General features: G+C 46.7%; 1 protein-coding gene across 1 annotated transcript in view; it reads left to right on the top strand.

Moving 5' to 3' along the window:
- The window catches only part of GPC3 (glypican 3), a 153,619-nt gene that overhangs the window by 82,817 nt on the left and 49,797 nt on the right, over positions 1-21,005 (top strand). The window contains exons 4-5 of the mRNA XM_086470175.1: positions 11,232-11,365; positions 14,149-14,274. Of these exons, the coding sequence (XP_086326301.1) occupies positions 11,232-11,365; positions 14,149-14,274 (260 nt within the window). The remainder of the gene's footprint in view (positions 1-11,231; positions 11,366-14,148; positions 14,275-21,005) is intronic.

Below are 21,005 nucleotides of genomic sequence, written 5' to 3'. Positions count from 1 at the left end.
ACTGCATTATTCTTCCAAAGACTCATTTGAGCGAGAGCAGGCTGGCTGCAGAAAGCTGTGTTGATAGCCTACAGCTACTTTGGCAGAGTTATTTCTGTTTTTTTTTTTTTTTAAAAAAAAAGGTAAGCCAGCAGTTGGGGAATTTAGTAATTCTTTATGCAGGTGTATCTTCCTAACCTAATCAATTTTCACATCTAATTCTCTTCTGTGCTATCAGTGGTGGTGGAGATGATGCTCTTAGTCACTGACCTGGAGAGGGTGAGTGAGCCTGGTGGTTAGTGAGGATAATTTGGGGGTGACTGATGTGCATTACGTTACGTCTTTCTAAAGCTTATTATCTCTTGGATTGCACGTACTGATCTGTATTACTGTACAAATAAACTTCATGTTGCCGTGTTCCAGAGCACCAGAGAGCAGGTATTTCTGTGGATACCTCAAATGCCTGTGCTGGTATTTGAGTCATCCATCCTCTGTCTCCTCCCCAAGGGACAGCCCAAAAAACAGGGAGTGGAAGGAACCTGAGGACAGTGGGAACCACACGAGGTGATGCTGGGATGGCTCTGACCGGCAAAATGGCACCAGTAGCTCAGAGCAGGTGGACCTGAAAGGGTTTGCCTGGCAGAAGCTGAAAAATGCCCAGGACATCTCTGAGCCTTGCTTTATGCAGTACGTATTGCTGGTTAGGAGCCAGAAAGCACTTCAGTAGCACCTTCTACCTGAAGATTTTTATCTTTTCAGTGAGTTGTGGAAATGCCCACAATTTGCAAGGTGAGTGGAAAGTAAAGAAGATGCACAACAATGCATTAAAAGTATTTAGTCCATTATTTTTTATTATTCTAGTGCTTCCTTCCCTTGTTTTGGAATTGTTGCCTATCTGCTTCTTGTAATCGAATTCTAGTCCACAGTTTGACGATGTTAATAAAGGTGTTGTGATAAAGTTGAATTAATTGCATTTCTGTCTGCAAACAGCCTATTGTTGAATGAGTCACTTTAATATATTAATCAGACATATAACATAGCATTGTAACGAGGTTAAAAGTGCACACCGATTTCCATTATAAAGATATTCTCAATCAAGCAAAAGCTAATCTAAAGCTGTAAGTCATTCTGTAATTCAATTGTATTAACCACAGTACATGTAACAACAAGATGTCTTACAACAAAGTCTCAAAAAAGCCCTGCAGATATTTATATCTTTATAGAAAAGAATGATTTACATTTTCAATAGGCCTGATTTGTCTTTGGGAAAAATCTAATTCCTTTATCGTGAGCAAAAATCTAATGGGAGTCTTTTTACCTTGTCTGCCATGTTTTGGGTAAATTATCTTGGTGCTGACCTTTAATTGTATTAAGCTAGAAATGACTGTCAGGGAAAAAAAATTACTATGGATCTGGTAGCTTCAAAACTAAGAAAAATCAACAGATGAAAAAAAAAAAAAAGAAGGAACACAGGGCCTTCTTGAGCCCTTTGTTGGCCTTGAATGGATTAATTTTACCAGCAGCTAATCTCTGCTGTGTGGAGATATTTTTACTTTCTGTTAATAACAATTATTATGGTTCTATATTAGGCTTTGCTTGGAGAGGTCCATGGTGTTGCTATGGGGAGAGCCTCGTGTGCCCCTTGCCAGAGGCTGGGTAACGTGCTGTGGGGTTGCTCTGGGCTTAGATGGAAAACAAATAGTTGTAATTATTCTACTGAAGATATTCAATAGCTTAAAAACTGTTGGAGTGATTTGGTGAGCTTTGGTGCCTCCAGCTTTGTTTTAGCAGAAACTGGAAAGAGAAAGGTGGCTGGAGGGAGCAAAAGGTGTCTGCTTAGGGGGGTTGTTCCTATGGGGAGGCTGAAATAAGTAGGGTTATGGTCCTTTGTAAGGGACAAATGAGTTGGGGGGGGATGACAAGAAAACCCAAACCCTTTGGGGTCAGAAGGGTTTTCCATTCAGCACAGGAAGGGAGGAGGGCCTTTTACAGCAAAAAAATACTATTAGTGGTGTTAAAAACCTTTGGGATGGTTTCAGTACAAGCATTTATTGAAGTATGAATCTGAAAAGCTGCATATACCTGTGCGCACGGTCTGTGCAGGTTGCAAAACAGCCTTTGCATGTTTTGATACCACCAGTTAAAGCAGAGTTAGTGGTAAGGCTTATGTGCTCTATTTTATGTAAATATTAAACTTGCTATTGGATTGCTGAGAGAGAGAGAGAGGGAGAACTAATTAAGGAGATGGGATATCATCAGTAAATTTTTCTTCCCTGGGACTTTATGAGCAGTAATTTGAAAAGAACCATATTAAAGTCATTGAGGAACAAGTTAATGCTGCGTTTCTAAGAATATTGCCCTTCTACTCAAAGATTATTTTCAAGAATAAACAGTGTACAGTAGCTAATTGCTAGCTGATGCATTATAACGTCTTTATACTTCCAAAATTGAATTGGTCTGGTTTAAAAGGGAAGGGAAAAAAAAAAAAGGAAAAAGTCATTCAGTAACTTTTTAATTATTTAACAATGTATTTCTCAAAGAATAATTGAATCTCTGCTTGTGGCTGCAGGGGGGAAGTTGGGAAGTCGGACTGGTAGGTATTGACCACATTTGCAACCCAGCTGACACATCTGTTGTTAAATAATCTATTATAGGTCCTGTCTCCACCTTGCTGGCGTATGTTCCAGACTGATGGCAGGTATCTGTTTTTCCTCTTTAAATTAAGCTGCTAGGAATTTACTTCTCTGGGATTGTTCTTTTCTGTAGCGCCGTAGGCACAAACACAGCGCAATATTAAAACCCACAGAAATCTATGAAGGAAACCAATTAACCCAGGGAAGGAAAATAACAGGCACAGGGCGCTTGCCTGGAGCCGTCCTACCGCCCGGCTTTGCCCTGTGCTGTTTCTCACCACCCCAGCCTTGGCAGTGGGGGGCATCTCTGCGGGCAGTGGGGCTGCTTTGGGCTCCGCTTCCCCCGGCTGCTGGCCAGACAGGGCAGTCCCAGCCTTTTCACTGCCAACTTCTCCAAGAGAGCCGGAGCTTGCAGCCTGCGTGGAACTTGGTGCTCACAAAGGGGTTACTGTTTGCTTACTGGTGCTTTGCAACAGGTAGAGGTGCAGAAAGTATTATTTTATTTTTTTTTTTTAAGTTCTTTGTAGAAACAGGTAATCCCTCAATCCAGTTCCTTGCTTTGCTTCTCAGTCTGTTGGGATGGAGTAGCTTTAATTGCCTGCAACAGAAGGGTCTTCTAGGGGCCTGCAGTAGCAACTGTGCAAGTATTATTGTATGCGCAATGCACAGTTGTATAATTGCAATGTGTTTAGCATCCTTAGCAGAAATGGGCTTCGCTACTGTGAGTCCAAGTTTTCTGGCAAGTTAAATGATTCAGTGCTAATGCTGAAATCAGTGCTGGTTGAGTTTGGAGCATTGTCAGCCTCCTGGGGGAATGAAGAGTCCCGAAGGCACAGTGGCAGCCTGGGATCAGGAGCAGCCATGCCTTCAGCCTCTGCTGTGCCCACATGTTAGCCACACAGTACACCTGGGGCTCGGGGCTTTGCCAGGAGCTCAGCTCCAGGTGCTGTTGTGTTTTGCTCCTGAACCTGGCTTTGGTCAGTCTAGCACGCTCCTGCTTTTCTCCAGATTTTCCTCCTGCATCTTCCCTTTGGCTCTGTTGTTTCAGGCAAGGCTGACTTCTCTTTTCCAAGAATAAAGCCTTAGTTTGGTTGTCTAAGAAACATCATATTGTGCAGATCTAACTTAAAACCATCATGGGTACATTAGTATGCTACGGGGCCCTGTTCCAGGAAATGTGTCCACTTGGGAAAACTGCATAAGTATGTGCTGAAAATTAAGCAAATGCTTTTTCCTTGACTCTCATGGTTGTTTGGCTGGGTTGGGTCTGAGACCTGGCTGTGGCACCAGCTGCCTGCCCTGCGGTTTGCTGCTGAGGTCTGGCCATCAGAACTGAAATACCAAATTTTGTGTGAAGTATGGAATTAACAAAACACTGGATGGAAACACTGACTTGAAAAGTTGTGCTCTAATTGTATGTCACGGATTATAAAGGCAGAAGGAACAACTGTGATCATTTAGTCCAACTTCCTCTCTACCTATAAATAACAATAAACAGTCTTTTGCTTAAACACAAAGCAGCTTTCTTTGGTGGATTAAACGCTGCATGCTGGGGATGCCAGAAAGAAGAAACATCTTGTTTGCATTATTTTGTGTAGGTTTGAAAGGTCTTAGCTCAAGCTGAGGTCACGATTCCTTTGAGGGAAAGGGCATTCTGCGCTGGGAGAAGCTGAGTCAGCGCAGGGTTTGGGATGCTGTGGGACACAGTATGGAGGTGCCTTGGATGCTGCGGCACATGTGTGGGGCACCAGGCATCAGGTCCTCCTGGGGACAGGGTGGTATGCCCTAACAGGAGCAGTGATGGAAATGCAGTGGTAGTCTCTGATTTAAGCTATTTGAACCCTGACGCAGCAGGGCGAAGTGCAGATGAGCATCATCCAGCTTCAGCAGTTGGCATCAAGGGTTGAAATCCTTAAAAAGTCCCTTGCACTCCCTGTTGCTCTTCTGAGCTGCTGCACCCAGGCGCTTACGCAGGCTCAACCACACCATGCATCAGACCTGTCAGCTCTTGTGTCCCCTCTGTCACATCAACACACATGGTTGCATGAGGAACACATCATGCTCCTTGCTTTGAAGAACCAGCACCAGTTAGCCCTTGGGTCACACTGGGGCATGGCGAGTGAGTGCCTTAGGCAGCTGGGGTCTGTGAGGGCGGATGTGCTGTTGGCTCCTCTTCCATCAAGTCTTGAGCCCTCTTGGTTTTTTCTTTTTTCTCTTGGTTGTTGGTCAGAGCTGTCTTTGCAGACAAGAAATGAGGGCAGGGAGAGGACACCCATTGGTCCTCCCTGGGGCCTATGTTCCTGCTGTGATGCTGAGCCTCTGCAAAGTGTCTTGTGATGGTGGATGATGGGTTGATACATGAAGGATGGAATATAACAATGAAGTTGTATTTACTTCTAAAAGTGCCTACTTAATGCCTCTGTGGTCTGCAGGAGTTTGAAAACCTGGTCTTCAAACCAGGTGGTGATGGCCGTCAGCATAACCTGGTCTGGTAGCTGCAGGGAGGGGTCCCTGAGCATTTGTAGCATGTGTTTGCAGCATGTGTTGGGCGTCACCGCGGGCACTGATGTGACAGGCGCTCTGTTATTCTAAGCATTAGTGTTTGTGTGCATTTTACACATTATAGCTTTGCATTATTTAAAGGTAATGCATTATTAAACGCTCTTCTCCTCAGCATGGAGAGTAGGTCACTTCCTGTGATTCCTGCTGCTCTGCACGAGTGAGTTAGGATGTTGTCTCTTATGTAATCCTTGCAAGGTGATGTCTGAATAATGGAAGTCATAATACTATAGAGCTGATTAATAACATTTAGTACTCCATTAATGAGGAACTTCAGTGAAACGTGCATAGAAGGCATCTGTGTTATACTCAGTTTGTTGCTTCAGCTTGAGTGCCTGGAACCAGATGAACAATCATTACTTAGTTAATAATGATGTGCTTCCTAAAATAAAGGCTTGTAAATTTATTTTTATGCCCATAATCATATTTTCCGCTGTGAGAAGAGTGAGGGAGCGGGGAATTGTCTCTTTCCCATCTTCCTGACAAAATGTATATAATGATTACAAGCATATAATAAGAGTGTTTGTCCTAGCTAAGTGTTTCTTCGCTTCTGTTAATCAGCATTCGTTTGAGAGTGTGGCATGCACTTTGTGGAAGGCGATGCAATCACTGGGGTAGTGTGGCAGATTTAAATCAGTAATAAAAGCCCTGGGGAAATTAACAAGACAAAACATTAACCACAGACTAAACATTAACATATATTAGCATTTTTATTACACCTGTAGAAATGGTAAATGTTCTTGGTTACTACTATTAAAAAGTTTATGTTCTATCCCACATCATTGCAATGTATATTTTTGGTTTAAGCCCTTTAGAATTTAATTAAGCAGATTTCTATAGCAGCGCTTGAGTAATAGACTTCAGGTTCACTTTTATAGTGACTTTGAAGATAAACGGGGCACAAATGTGTTCTTTATAATGCTAATAATAGGCGTGATGTGTAGTAGAGTAAGTTGTTAAAAAGAACTGGGGAAGAAGCACCAATGCAGGCAGCTGCATTACTGATGCTTTCAGCCTTAGTGGTCAAACTGGGTTCCATTGTTGAACGATGCTCAGGGTTTAGTGGGCACTAGTTGGTTCCTCTGAAGACAGCACGTTTTCTTGAGGTCTGTGGTTGTCTCTTCTGTGCATACTATAGCAAATCACTCTTTCAGAGGCTGTGTTTGAATCAATTATAACAGTTAATCGCTCTCAAGTTTAATGCGCAGCTTCTCCCAAAGGAAACTTGGGAATAGGAATAAAATGACATACATGAACTCCAGAGAGCAGAGAATATTGCAGGACAAAATCTTTCAAAATGAGGCCATCCCCTTGAGGGAAGAAAAATACTGTGTCTTCGTCGAGAATGAATCTATAAGCAGAAGAGTTCACAGAGAAGACAAATGGAAACTCCCTGTAAAGTTTAAGCAAAGGTCAAATATAGCAAGCTCTCCTTCAGTGCAGAGTGGAGCTCATGGGCTGAATAAGAAGCGGCAGCAGGAGGTATTCAACAGTGTCTAATGCACTCTTTTCTCTTCCAAGGGGAAGTTGATTAGCTTTTTTAAAAATCTTTTAGAAAATTACCTTTTAAAACGCTCTTACTCTTAAAAGTGATGCTCAGACTGGCGCTGAGGATCACACGTGTGCTGCTTTCCAATTTCCGCCCCCTGGATTGGCTTGCTGATGTGCAAGGTAAGAGGTTTTTGCCCCATGTAGCTGCCCTACCTCATGTCTGGGCAGCAGAGTGGGTTTGATTAGTGGCCCCGGCGCTGTGAACAATGCTGTCCTGCTGTGGCCAGGCTGGGGGTGCCTGTGGGAGTTTTGCCCTCCGTCAGCTGCCCTGAGGCTGTGATGCTTTGTACAGAACCTGGTACTGTGGTCACTACTCTTTTTTTTCTTTTTTTTTCGACATAATTTAACCCTAGCCCAGTGGTCCCAGTTTCTGTTGGCTTTTAGGCACCCATGTGGACCAGTGTTGTACTTTACACCTTTGCAGTCCACCTGGCTGGAAGCAGCTGTGGTGGCGGATCTGGTCCCTGGCTGCTCACGGTGCATCATTTCCATGCAGCTGCAAGCAGGTTCCCTGCAGTCCTCTGGCACCTCTTACCTTAAATTAATGGGGAAGCGTTAAAGCAGGCTGATAGTGCTACTCCATTAGCTTTGTCCCTGTGCTCCTCTCGGATCAATGTTCCCTCTAAAGCGGAGCCATTACGCGGCGTGTGGCTCCCAGGGGTGTCGCGAGCCAGCTGCTTCCCCATCCGGCACGGGGACTGTCAGCAGCCAGTGGGCCCCAGGGAGCCGGGAGGTCCCCAAGGAGCTCTGCCCAATTGGTGGGCACAGTCTCTCCCTGCGGCTGGAATAAAGAAATGGAGTGGTGGGTAGTGGTTAGCAGCAGGCAAAGTGTTCCCCTCGTGGCCTGGGTCACGGTTGCATAGAGGAGGCTAATGAAATCAGGTAATTAGTTAGTTTGTTAATGAGTTGGGGCAGGGAAATTTTGCTTCAGCTGTTACAGTATCAGTGGCTTTGGGGGCTTGTAAAAGTTCAGGGCTTCGGGAGGATTTTGCTTGCTTTGTGTCCCCTTGCAGCAGTTTTTCAGTGGACTGGCAGATTCTCTTAAAAACAAACAAAACCCCCAGCCCCTCTTGCCTAAAAACCATGCTGCCATTTGATTTACTTATTCATTTTTTTGTGGCCTGATGCTTCAGACTTCAGCCTGTTCTGGGACTGTGTCTGTGACATGAAATAAAGAGACTGCACGGCTCTTGCGCTGAATATACTTTACGTAAGGACTTCTGTATATTTACGATCCCACTGATAGTGTGTGGAGTCTGAGGAGAAGAGCCAGCAGTTCATTCTGTCGATTTGCTTTAAATTTCACATTTATATTTGTGTGGTGGGAGGTAACCATGTATTACTGCTATTGCCCTATACTAGTTCAGCACACACAATTAGATATGCTGCCTTCCTTTTGCTCTCACTCTTGCAGGAATCCCACCTTGCCGGGGATCTGGCTGTCCTTGCTCTCCTGCTCCTGCCAAAGCAAGTAATGCCTGGAGAGCTGAAGCATCACAGTTTCCCCCCCGCCAAGGTGTGAGGCTTGTATTGTTCCTTCTCTGACTGCCCTGCAGTGACGTATTTCTGCACTTTTAAAAATTTGGAGCTTACTTTAAAATAGCAGTGGTTAGGAGGAGACTAGGAAACTGGGTTCTTGTGTTCCTGAGCTTGCAACAAGGACTCAAAAAGGGGGAAAGATTGAAACAGGATTTCTGAGCTGTTGTCCTAGGACTGTTTGTGGCCCAAAAGACTTTGGCAGATGGTTCATGAAATCCTTCCCTCCCTGCAAAAGCACACACGATGCCGCCCCTGCAAATGAGCAGGCAATCTGTTACTTCTACATTCTCTCACTTTATTTAAAGTTCAAATCTCAGATGGGTTTTTATTTGACTAGAATGTGACAATCATTTCACCATGACTTCACAAGATGGGACGCAGGATTGGGTTTTTTTTCCTGAAAAGGTTGATTGGTCCTGAGTAGATAAATAGGTAAAAACTTGGGTGCACTGCTCAAACTTTCCACCTCTATCTATGAAAATTTCATCTGCTATCCCATGTCAAGGCTAACACAGTCCTGTTTGTGGTTTCATCCCTGGCAGGAGCCTGTGGTACCCAGATACCATGTGGCTGTGAGGATGTGGCTGAGCCGCAGCTCCCTTGCAGGAGCTGGGAGCAGAGGGGCTGCAATACCTTCAGTGATGGGTGGGAGACGAGGCAGCCCCGGTCCGCCTGGCCACTTTGTTGTTTGAAGCATGCTCTTGGGTGGTGCCATTGTTCGTGCTGTCGCTCTGGCCCTCCTTCCCATTCAGTGTGTTTCAGCATCCTTAGGGAAAAAAGCCTTCATCCTGGAGTTGCTCTTCTCTCGGGGTTCAATAGGCTTCACCAGCTGAAAGGCAGGCTTTGTAAAGCGAAGGGGGGGGCTTTTCACGGAGCTGGGGAGAATCAAAGGGAGTCATCACAAACGGCAGCTTAAAATATCTGACCTTTTCCCACTTCTCTCCTCCACTTTACATGCCCATGCAGAACGGGAGTGCACTGATGCTGCTTTTGTGGCACCGCTCGTACTGTGCCCGCTGTCCTGTAGCTTTTGTGTACCTTGTGTTTCCCCAGGGTGGTTTCACGGCAGGTCTCATCTCCGACCTCTCTGCAGGTTTGGAGGGCACCTTGTGGGGAGGAGGTCTGCAGACCCCTGTGCATCCTCATGCTCTCCTGCTGATCTGCCCATTGCAGGGATGGTGGTGCCAGCCAGCATAGAAAGAACATGGGACATGCAGACTCATTCTGCAGTGGTGGAGTCCTGGGTGTCCCAAATGCCCTTGTTTGGGTGTCCTGCTGCCCTGTGATTTCCTCCTAGCCCTGGCTGCTTGTATCAGGGGACTACCTGTGCGTTTTATGAGAGGGATGAGTGCTAAAGGAAAACCCAAAAGGCAAAGAGAACAGCCCCAAATGTAGTGTTTGTTTTTCTTACTCCCTTCCTCCATTTTTTTAAGCCTGCCACATGATTTAGGGAGGGCCGTAGGGCTGATACATTGTTCTGCAAGACTTGGGTTTGGCAAGGCAGAGAGGAAACACAGCCACGGGAGGGCAGGGAAGAAAAAAATCAGCTAAGATGCTGGAGAAACTGCTCTCCTGGCAGCGGGAACCACAGGTGCAGAAGGGACCCGTGGCAGCATCTCTTCCACTGCACTGTGAACCAGAAATGTCAGAGCCGGGATCCCAGGAGGTTTCTCTCTTACTCTTCATTGTATGGCAGCCTGAGCAAACAAACTGTACTGCTCTTGATAATGAAAGAGGTGACATTACTAATTTATTTGCCCACCCAAATGCAGGATGTAATAGAACAGAATTAATCTCTTATCTTTACACATCAGATGCTTGTAGCTTTGGGCAGTGGGTGTGCTTTTAGCCTCCAGTGTGCGGCTAACTGGGAGTTTAACTGGCTGCCTTGGTTTGATGTGTTATGAAGATAAATGAGGTGCAGCATGGAACGGGTATTTTATGAGTATGTGGTTGGTTCCAAGCCTGGATGCAGGTGGTGGGATGAGGCTCAAGGAAAGAGGGGTTGGTGTTAACTGCAGTGCCTTCATGGTATTGGCAATTGGCTGAGCTCCCTTCACGACCCAGCATGGATGAGTCCAGCAGAATAGCACAGGGTGGTTCAAAAGTTGAGTGTCCCAGCAGCTGCGATACCTCAGGGAGTTGTGCCTCAGTGGTCTCCTAGAGAAGGAAATGGCTGCAAATCCATCTACAGCAGGGACTGCAGCAGTGGCCACAGCGCTGTTGGCTGAGTCTCGGGACAGTGGCTGCGAGGGAGAGCTTTAATGAGGTGTTTTGGATTCCTTCTTTCGATGTTGCAGCTGGTTACCGAATCATCTGTATGCTAATGAGCTGATTTGTGTCATTAACAGAGCCCTGTTAATCAAGATCTCCCATGGTAATGGTACAGCTACAATGCTTGCTGTATTTTAGGCCCTGATTTTTTTAATTAGTAATGATGTGTATGATGCTCATCCCTGGGCACCTGCAGTGCAGCCCATGTGGCTGCTGCGCTGCCTCGAGATGCAGAACCAGGGTCTTAGAATTTACCTCCAGAGGGGAGGTGTTTCCTAAACGTCTGACTAGAGCCGTGGAACACAGAGTTTTTGAGATGCCACGGCTTTCAGCAAGGAAGGAGCGGGGAACTTCTCGAGCCCCGTCCTGCCAGTGTGAGTTTAACCCGGCACAGGGAGACATGCCAGTCACACCTGCAGCTCAGGGGTTTTGGTGGCCACAGGGGCACTTTGATGCCCAAAAATCTTGCCTGAAGTTTCCTGCCTTCCCTCCCACAGGGCAGGTATTCATAAAGGAGTGAGGCTGCATCCTTAGGGCAGCAGTTTGCTTTCAGATACTTGCATGAGCAATGCGAGAGATGGGGGTGATGGGATGACAGACCAGCTCATGTGCAGGTGCTAGTGTGCATCTGAGCTACTTTCCTGCAGTGTTTCTGGTCCCAACACTTCCTCATGCTGCTGTGTTTGTGTTTTCTAGATCAGCCGGTTATGTGGCCACACTCAGCAGAGGCAGTATCGATCAGCTAGTTACCCTGAAGACCTTTTCATTGACAAGAAAGTCCTGAAAGCGACTCTCATCGAACAAGAAGAAACTTTGTCGAGCAGGAGGAGGTGAGAGTGCTCAGGCTGAGCCTGGTGCCCATGGAATGGGCTGCAGGTGCTGTTGCCGTATGGGTTGGCCGTGTGGAAGCTCCTTATTTCCCTTATCCATAAAAGTGCAGCTGGTTTTGACTCTTGACTATCGGAGCTGCTCTATGGCTGGCTATGAAGTGCAGCAAGGTATCTACATCTGTTTTCTCACCTAGTGCGTCTTTTTTTTTTTTTTTTTTTTTTTTTTTTTACCCCGTAAAACTACCTCCTGCTTTTCATCTTTGTTTTGCTTTTTTGCAATGCACCAGGCACCCAGGTTCATAAACCAAATGCCTTGTCTAGTTTCTGCTATAGTGCCAGAAATACTCACAGGTGTAGTTATAGGTAGAAATGGTTACTCTGGCCTTAAGTGTTGCATGTAACACTGTGTGTAGGTAAGGGGGACTCATTTAACTCCTTTTTGTGCAGGCTATTATGATAGTTCAGGAATGTTAATAGCCTTTTACTGAATATTTCCAAAGTGAAGCGGGTGCCTCTGTTGCTGGCACTGCACCCTGTGCTTCCCTCTGTAAGTAGAGGCTGTAATTCAGTGGCCTCACACTGGTGTGTCAGGGAGAAGCATCTGTCCACTGTCTTGAATACAAGAAAAATCCCTGTGAAAGAGAAGCAGGCAAGCTTGGCAAGTGGGGATAGACTACGTTGGATGGATCTCTTTAAAGAGTAACAGGGCCACATTCTTGATATGGTTCCCATGAGATATTGCACCAGGGCTTGCATTCCTCTGTTGTCTCAACATGTTGGAGGGTTACACAGCCCAGGCTCTGCTGGAGATGTCCTTTGAGGACTGTGAAGTCTAATGAAATCTGCTGCGATGAATCATATGAGCTCATACCTGCAGATACGGAGGAGTTTCTCCCTTTCTTTCCCCTCCCTGCCTGGTTGGGATCTCTGCTCCCCAGGAAAGTTTTCTTCCATCTGTTCTCCCCGGCGCTGCCGGAGTGTGCGGGACGTGGAGCAAGGCAGTGCCTAGGATGTAAGGAGCTGAGTGCGATGGGCAGTGTAAGGCTTGTCCTGCTCAGGGTTTGGTGTAACTGAAGACCCAGGTCTTGCCTCATTTTGGCTTTCAAGATGGTGTTGGTTGGACCTCCTGCCCCATCTTAAGCCCACTGCAGGAGGTGGCTGTAGGAGGTGAATGTCTGAGGCACCTCTCCAATTTGTGCAGGGGGGTTGTGGGCTGAACTCCCACCCTTTGAAGGGGCTTTGACTTCTCAGGCAAACCTTTGTTCCTTGGCATGGACAGTGACGGACTTGTTGGTGCTTGCGATACCCTCTGCCAGGCTGCATTGCGGTGACCCGAGGGAGGACTGGGGTGGCCCTCGGCCTCCGTCGGCTGCCGGCTCTGCCTGGGCGGGCTGTGTCAGTCCGATCAGCGCAGAAACAGGCTCCTCGTTAGCAACACGGCAGAGCAGAGCAGAGCAGCGCAGGCTGCCTCGGCTGGCGCCGGAGCGTCTTGTTTCGCCTGCCCCCAGCTGGCAGCCGGGGGCTTCGTCTGGCGGGGGAACCCCACGAAATCCCGAAGCAAAGAGGGATAGAGGGAGCTGGGCGACCCTCTCTGCACCCCAGCCTGCCTAAGCTTACTCTGTCTGACAGCCTGGCGCTGCTGAGCAGCTCCCCACAGCTGGCAGGGCATGGAGGACCCACCAAGGGGATGGCCCTGACAGCGCTGCCAGCTTGATGTGCTGATCCCTCGTCATCCCGCCCAGGGAGGAAGGAGGCCAAGAAACAGCTGCTTGCCAGAGGGGGAGGCGCGCTGAACCCAAGCCAGGAGACTGTGAGGCCAAGTCTTCCTTCTTCCAGTCCCTACTATTTGTATTATCATACCTTCTGTGCCATTTACCTAATTAAATCTGCCAGTGTTTCCTAGTGACAGCTGCTGAGTTCCTCTGAGGGGATGGGTGCATCCCATTCCCGCAGCCCTTGTCCCCTTTCTGGTGGCTCTTCCCGGGCTTAGCCTGTGTCCTGGCACCTCTGGACTGCTGCCGATGGGGACCACCCAGGGTCAACAGTCCTTGGTGCTGGGAAGTGGGAGTGCAGGGTGGAGGTGCAGCATGATTTGCATCTCTCTGTGAGGTGCTCCTGTGGCTTCTCCTGACTTCCCGGGGCAGAGCTGAGTGTTACCTGCCCCTTTGAATGCAGACTGTGACCCCACAGCCAGCCCAGCGGATGCCCTGAAATCGTGTATTTTCAACAGTGCAGCGTGAAACCCAGCATTACCCATCTGTACAGGTCTCTTCTGAGAGTGTCTGCCCTGGTCTGCTACCAAAAATGCCACCTGCCCTCACAGGGATGTTGAATGGCAGACAAAGAGACAAGGCTGTCCTTTCCTGAAGGGCCTCCGTTGCCTTACGCAAAGCGGAGGAGACTGCTGGCAGCCAAAGCACTTACTGCTCAGGTGCACCCTATGTATGCACAGCCTGTGACAGCAGCACCTTTCCTTAGGTGCTGTGAGAGCGCAGAGAGTATACGTGGCTTTGGCATGCTGCACGGTTGTGCTGAGGTTCTGCTGCTCCAGTACCCCCCCCCCAACACAGGCAGTTTTGCCCTACGAAACACGGATTCAGCCCTCGACTGAATGACATCAGTGGACTATGCGAAATGCTACTCGAGGTCAGAAATAAGACCAATGCTTCATGATTTGTTTGCACCATGCTATTTTCTTGTGTTTGTGTGACTAGCTGATTAAAATGCACCAACCCCATCTTGTCCTCTTTTAACTGAGCACCATTTCCTCCCCTTTCTTCCAGGGAGCTCATTACGAAGCTGAAGTCCCACAGCAGTTTTTACAGCAGCTTGCCAGAGTACATCTGCAACCACAGCTCTGCTGTTCAGAATGACACTCTTTGCTGGAATGGACAAGAAGTCGTGGAGAGGTGAATCATATCTCCCTTCCCCTCCCTCTCCCCAGCACTGCTTATCTTTTGTTAACCAGCTGCAGGAGTGGTCTGTGACCAGGACACTGCTCATTCCCTTAAGAAACCTTTTGCAGAGCTGGTGTGCTGCAGCTCAGACGAATGTGCAAAGTCTACACAGAGAGGAGAAGTGGTTGTCTGCTGCCCTCCACTGAGTTTTCTGTACTCTGCTGTGAAAACCCTGCAGCCACGACTGGTTTTGGTCAGAGTGCGTTGCTCATGGTGAACCAGAGAGAAGTGCAGCAGCAGCTCAGCACAGCCATGCTCCTGTGGGAGGGTGCACCACAGTGCAGGGGTAGCTCCTGCGGAGTAGCAATGGGGACATTGCCACCATGTACTGTGTTGGTGTCGGGATGTCTCCACCCTGGCTCCGTACAGTAGTAGCAGGACAGCGTGGCTGGCATCCTCTGTCCCATCCAGGGAATGGCAAGGAAGACCACCTGGTTGGGTTTCTCCTTGGCCTTGGCTCTGTGCTGGAGGAGGTCAGGACTGCTAAGCTGTGGTGGTGCTACTGCTGCCATCTGACCATCTTCCTGCCGACCGAGCCCTGGCTATCCTCTCTGGTTGGAGCCATTCGCACCAGGGTCCAGCTTGTGCCCCAGCTGCTTTTCCCTGCCCTGCTCACCAGTTCTGAGGATTCCCTGGTGGTAACTGTCAGGTTAATAAAGACAGGCAAATGCAGGATTCATAGGATAAAGGGGAAGGAAGTGTTAATAGAAATGGAGATTTTTCTTGCAAAAAATGCCCCTCGGGAATGTTACAGAATGTGGAAATAGAACTTGGAAATGTTTTTTATAATTATACATAAATCTCCTCTAATCACCCTACTTTGCAAAGCCTTCTTTGCTATTAAGTACTTTGCATAAGGGAAGAAATAGAAATAAAATCAAGAAGTGGTGAAACATTGAGGTATTAATTATGACTTCTTGATCAGTAACCTCGGGTGGTAATTAGCCTATACTTGCAGTACTGACGTGAAACACTGACGGGACCAAAGTGGCATCAAACTATATTTTGAAAAAAAAAATTGCTCAAGCATCTAAGATCACGCGCTTACTAAAATGTATTTACTTTGCCTAAGGAAAAATGTGTCCTCTATCTGTATTTATTTCTGGAAAATCTTGAGTTTCCATGCCTAAGTGAGAAATTCAATTGGAAAAAAAAGATGATTTCAAAGTTGTCTCACTGATTGTTAATTAAAACTTCTTAAACAGTGCTATAAACACTGCAGCTTTGCAGAGGAGGACCTAGGGTGAGGTCTTTGCTTATGACAGTTCACCAGGGCCACAGCCAGGGGCCCTGATTCAGATCCTCCAGATGCCACAGCTGGGTGAAGTGGCAGCAATGGAAAGGTGCTGAGTCCAGATCCTCCCATAAATGTAAGTTCAGAGTTATTTGCAAACATGGCTTTAGATGATAGTCTTCTTCAGCTTTCTGCTGAGAATACTAATGGACCGTCAAAGGCAGAGGTGTCACGCTGGGTCCCCTGCTGCAATGCCGCGGTGTTGGTGGCACGGTATGGCAGGTCACTTAGGTGCCGTGGCATGCAGGGGGGACAAGGCAGGGAGCGGATAAAGTGTGCACGCATGAAAGGGTCACCAAGATTTCAGCCCCTGGCGCCTGGCTGTTAAGTTGAGGATTAAATCCTCTGCTGTGCTTGAAGTGAGCATGCCTTTCCACTCCTCTCCTCCTTGCCCCCTCTGATCTATTGCACAGATGTCACCACCTCTGCCAGCTCCTATGAAATATTAGTAACAGCTCCCTTTGCTGTGAGTGGAGAGGGGTGCTGAGAGTTAAATCCCCCATCCTCTCGCAGTGACATCAGTGGTGTCCTAGAAGGGGAAAGGCTTGCTGGCTGGGCAAGAAAAGCAGTGTGGGTGGTGGCTTACACAGAGGAGGAGATTTGGACCCCTGAGAAGGCAGGGTGTTTAGGAGGGAGGGCAAATGGATGCACAAAAGGGAAATAATTGTTGCCCCTTAAACGCATCAACTGCCTTCCCACCTTGTGTTTTTAGCATCTGCATCCATAATGCTTCCCGGGGTGACCCTCTCCATAGGCTGAGAAAGTGTCTCATACCTGGTGGCGTTTCTGCCAAGGGAGCTATAGGGGGAACTCAGCTAAATAAAGCTGAACTAAGATAACGGTCCAGGGTGCTCCTTCCAGGACCTGTTTGCAGAATGTTTCAAATAGAAGCAAACATGTAGTTAAAATGGTCTCTAAAGCCAATTGCATTGCTTCATGTGGAGCCAAAACTGCTTCACGTGCTTGGACTTGCCAGCATGGCATCTCTTTCAGAGAGTCCGGGAAGATTCCTGAAAATCAGGAGCATTTAAGGTAATGGTGCTTGAGTACCCAAAGCCACCGGTTTCTCTGTTTCAGTGTTTTCCCCAAGAGGGAGCCAAGCAGCTGTTCACCATGTAGGAGCTCCTTCACAAGCTGCTCTGAGAATGTGCATTATATACTGGAGTGTTTCTGGCGTGGCTACAGCAATTCTCCTGCTGGACTGATGTGCACTTGTTGGTCATCAAACTCCATCTTGCCACTTTTTGCAAGAAACTTGATGTTTTTTGAATATCTAGTATTAATTTCAGGATGCTGACTTAGTAGTTGTCCCACACATGTAACGGCTGGCAGAAAGAAGGATCTGATGTTCTAGGTTTTGTACATGTGAAATATGCTTTGTATCTTAATGTTTCCCTCTTGCTGCTTTGGGTACTGGCTTTTGCAAATCAGATCTTCCTGGCTGAAAGTTCAGCAGGCTGGACAGGAGGAGATGCTCATGCCTTGCACTTAACCTGCTGTGTCTGGTTGCTGTAGCTGGATACTTTTCACCTCGAAGCAGGGTTGAGCTGCCTGAGTGGGGGCACCACGTGCAGCCTGAGACCCTTTTGAGTTTCTGGGACATTCATAGGAAGATCTAAGACCACCCATGTCCCTGTGGAGTGGCAGCTGGGGCTTGAGGGAGACACCTTGCGATTCCTATAGCAATATGAGGTGCCCACGCTAGGCGTAGATTAGAAAGCACCTGCCAAAGCTGCTGAAAGCTTTGCAGCATGAGGCAAAGACCAGAGGAGAGCGATGGTTGGGTTGCTGCCATGTTTCCATGTCTGGTGCTGTGCAGACGATGGATAAAACTGCTGGGCATTGCTGTATCAGTGGGCTTGGCATGAGCATCCGTATGGGCATGTCTGGGCTTTGGTGGTGTTTCCGTAGGGTTTGTGGCTATTTACCTCCCACATCTTTAAAGCAGTACCCAAGTGTTAATTAAGTTAGAGAGGAGCCCTACTGGTTTACCCATTTCCTGACCTCTCTGTCATGACAAAATTTGCTAGTTATTTTAAGCCCTTTTCCTATAACACATTAAATCAAGCCTGGAATAGCAACTTCACAGCCTCTTGCCAATGCACTCGACTACTAGATAATGCTGACAAAGTGTATCCTGCTATTTGACGCACACAGTCCCTTCTGCACCCTACGGTCTTCCTATTGTGGAAGGACTGGACGTGCTCACTGCCTTTCCACTGGGTCTTATTTCCCAGTTTGAGCCTTGAACTATCCTCTGTTTCCTCCTTGCCCTTAACTCCCTCTGCCCTGATTGAACATGGCATGTTTGCCTGGGACTGTGATGCAATACAGCTGACTGGGTATTTTATTGTGCTTTTCTCTTGACACGATGAACCATTTCAGTGCAGTTCTGTGCGGACTCTGCTTTGCTTGTCGTGGTGATCGAGGTCTGACTCTACTTGAGCTATGTTCTTGTTTCATCCCTGACTCTGAGATTTCCCACTGGTGGAGGTGGGTTATGCATGCAGCAGGTGTGCTCCGTGCCTGGTGCAGCGCCGTGCAACCCCCCTGAAATTAAGAGCTCTGAGGACCTGCTTGACTGAGGACTTTCTACGCCTCGGCTTGTGGTGGGAATGACATGCAATGTGCGCTGCTGATGGGTCAGCATCACGCATCCTGCTTTGTGTATTCTAGTACATTTAATGTGATTCATCCCTCATTTTCTCTTACTGAGTCTTACTTTATCATCCATTGTGAATCTCATTTACTTCTCCAGGTTGGACCATCTAATGGCAAGAACTCGTCCTCCTTCCTGAGGTTTGATCTGTGGGTTAATAGTTTGATTCCCATCCCTTATGTGGGTTTAGGACATGGTGCCTTGAAATAATGTCTTGCAAACAGTAGCAACCATACAATGAAGGTTGATTTTTCTGGTCATGCAGAGCAGTGCCTGTGTCTTTTGCTGTGCTGTTGCTGCGTGGTTGAAGAACGTAAGCCAAATTGGGAAGAAAAAATAAAAGGCAACACATTACTGCTGTTCACACTTTTCAAAGAGTGCAAAAACGTACTGTGCTTTTACGGGACACCACAAAGGTTCACAGCAAAAGCCACACGTGGCACACTCTACAACTTGTGAAGAGATTGTTGAGGGGTTACGGTGCTTGGGCGTTTGTGGTAGCTGGGGACAAGACTGCTGGATCTCTCTCCGTCTCTGTGCATCCCTCTGCACCTCTTTGCAGCATTCCTGGGCTCAATTAGTTGACAAGCACTTCCCTGAGATAGCAGAGGGATGGAAATTAGACAGGGTGGGTGTGCAACAGCTTAAACTTGCCAAAGTGAGAGTTACCATCATGCCCTTCTTTGTCTCTGTTTGTCTTTATGCCCCATCCTCCCACCTGCCCTCATGCTGGTGGTGTTGGGTGGTGAGATGATGTTGTCCAGCCTCTCTTATCCTTATCTCCATCCAATGTAAAGAAAAAAGAGGGTGATTCTTACCACTGAAGTCCTGACTGAATAATTAGCTCATTTAAAGACTTCAGCTTAAGTCAAGTGGATGTTGAGATATCAAACTCATCTCAGTTTCTATGGGAGTTAGGCATCTGAATCTCAAAGGTGATTTGAGCCTTATATATAGTATCAGGGTTTTACGCATTTAATACTAAAAGCCTATTAAAACTTAGATTCTCAGAGTTTAATAATCCGCTTACATGCGTATATTCATTTCAAGCTGTTCTGAATAGAATGACAGCAACATTTGCCCGCTGCAAAACTTGTAAGCACATTAAGTATTACTGTTAGATACTGCCATTTCCAAGTTTCTCGAGACAAACTCGTACATTAATCTGAATCACCCACATAACTGTTGTTCTCTTTATACCAATTCCAAATTAATATATTTTTAGCACCTTGCCAGATTCTCTTCTTCAAGCTAGAAGTCTCAGATTTCCCTGCTGTTGCCAATGTACTGTGGTTTGTTTTAATCATACAAATCATAAACAATGAAAGCACAATTGGAAGCAAGAGAGAAAAATGAGATTCTGTAATTGGAACAAAGGAAATTCCATGCCAGCAATAACCCTTTAGTTCATGAAGGGTTTGGTTATTTCTGGCAGTGCTGCAAAATATCTGATACAATGGAGTCCCCAAAGAGGGAGGCTGTATAACTTTTCAAGCACATAAAACACAGCTTTGTAGCAAATGTAAGCTATAATGAAAGGATAGTAGGCAAATTCAGTGGGTTATTGAGTGGCCATAATTGTTTCCAGAGTATTTCAGAAATGAAGATCATGAATCTTTGTCTGTTAAGCCTGCTGCTTGGTCTCAAGTTTAGCCATTTTTTCCGTAATCTATTTGTCTTGAACTTTACTCAACTTTACTCAACTGAAGTAAGAATGGAGGGAGACTTCAGGCTGTCCTTTTATGCTACGAACCCCCATTATTTTGGTATGAATATTACAGTTTTTGCTGTTCTTCCTTAGAGTCCCATCTTCCAGAACCGGGTGATTACCTGAGACTTCATGTTTATAACCAAACTAACACCTGCAGCACACTTACTGGCTGTACTGCATTGCGTAGGGTGGTTGGAAAGAGGCAGCACTTTCCTTTGGCAGGGAGCTGATACAACAGGATCTCGGAGGGCTCTCATGGTAGTGAGACCAGGCTGCAAGGCGTTGGTATTTGGAAATCTGGCAGGGATACCGCGCTGTTTAAATTATGGAGCTGCATTTGTATAAATACTTAGCAACTGGAAGGCAGGCATAAATTAGTTGTTATTTGAATGACAAACTTACTTTCCTCTTTCTAAAAGGTGTATTTCTTTGTTTGACTTAGAGAATTACTTTCTCTAAATCACACGTCAGGCATTGCAGTAACTCATCTCTAAGCCTAGCATGGCCAAGTAGGATGAACTCACATTTTACATTCATTGCCATATATTTAAATTGCATTTGTCATCTTGTATTCCTTGCTCTGAAATGAAAGCCTGGAAAGAGCTGCATTTGGAGTAGAATGACCAAATGTTCACAGGAGACATTTGTGGATGGTGGGGAGGAAAGGAGAGGAAAATTCCTCAATTTGACTGCATACTTTGGCATTTATGGCTGGTGGCTGAGAAGGAACAGGAAGGGTCTGTAGTTGTGCTATCCTCACAGAAGACCTCAGATCATTAATATTTTCGTCAGGTCGTTGTCTTTAAAGTTGTTTTTAGCGAGGGCTGCTTATCAGCACATTTTATACAACATGACATTTGTCTTTGGAAAATACCACGTCCCCAGCACGAACCTGTACCCGGGGAGCCCAGGCAAGGAGATGCTGCTGACTGACGTCAAGACACATCAAAGAGGAAAGTATTTTGGGCTTTGCTTATGAAGTGGAAGCCAGACCATGCTCATGTTGCAACAGTAATATC

The sequence above is a fragment of the Leptosomus discolor genome, chromosome 9, assembly GCF_034619465.1.
Source record: "Leptosomus discolor isolate bLepDis1 chromosome 9, bLepDis1.hap2, whole genome shotgun sequence".
Lineage (NCBI taxonomy): Eukaryota > Metazoa > Chordata > Aves > Leptosomiformes > Leptosomidae > Leptosomus > Leptosomus discolor.
Note: the sequence above shows the minus strand (reverse complement) of the source record. Positions and strands in the feature narration are given on the sequence as shown.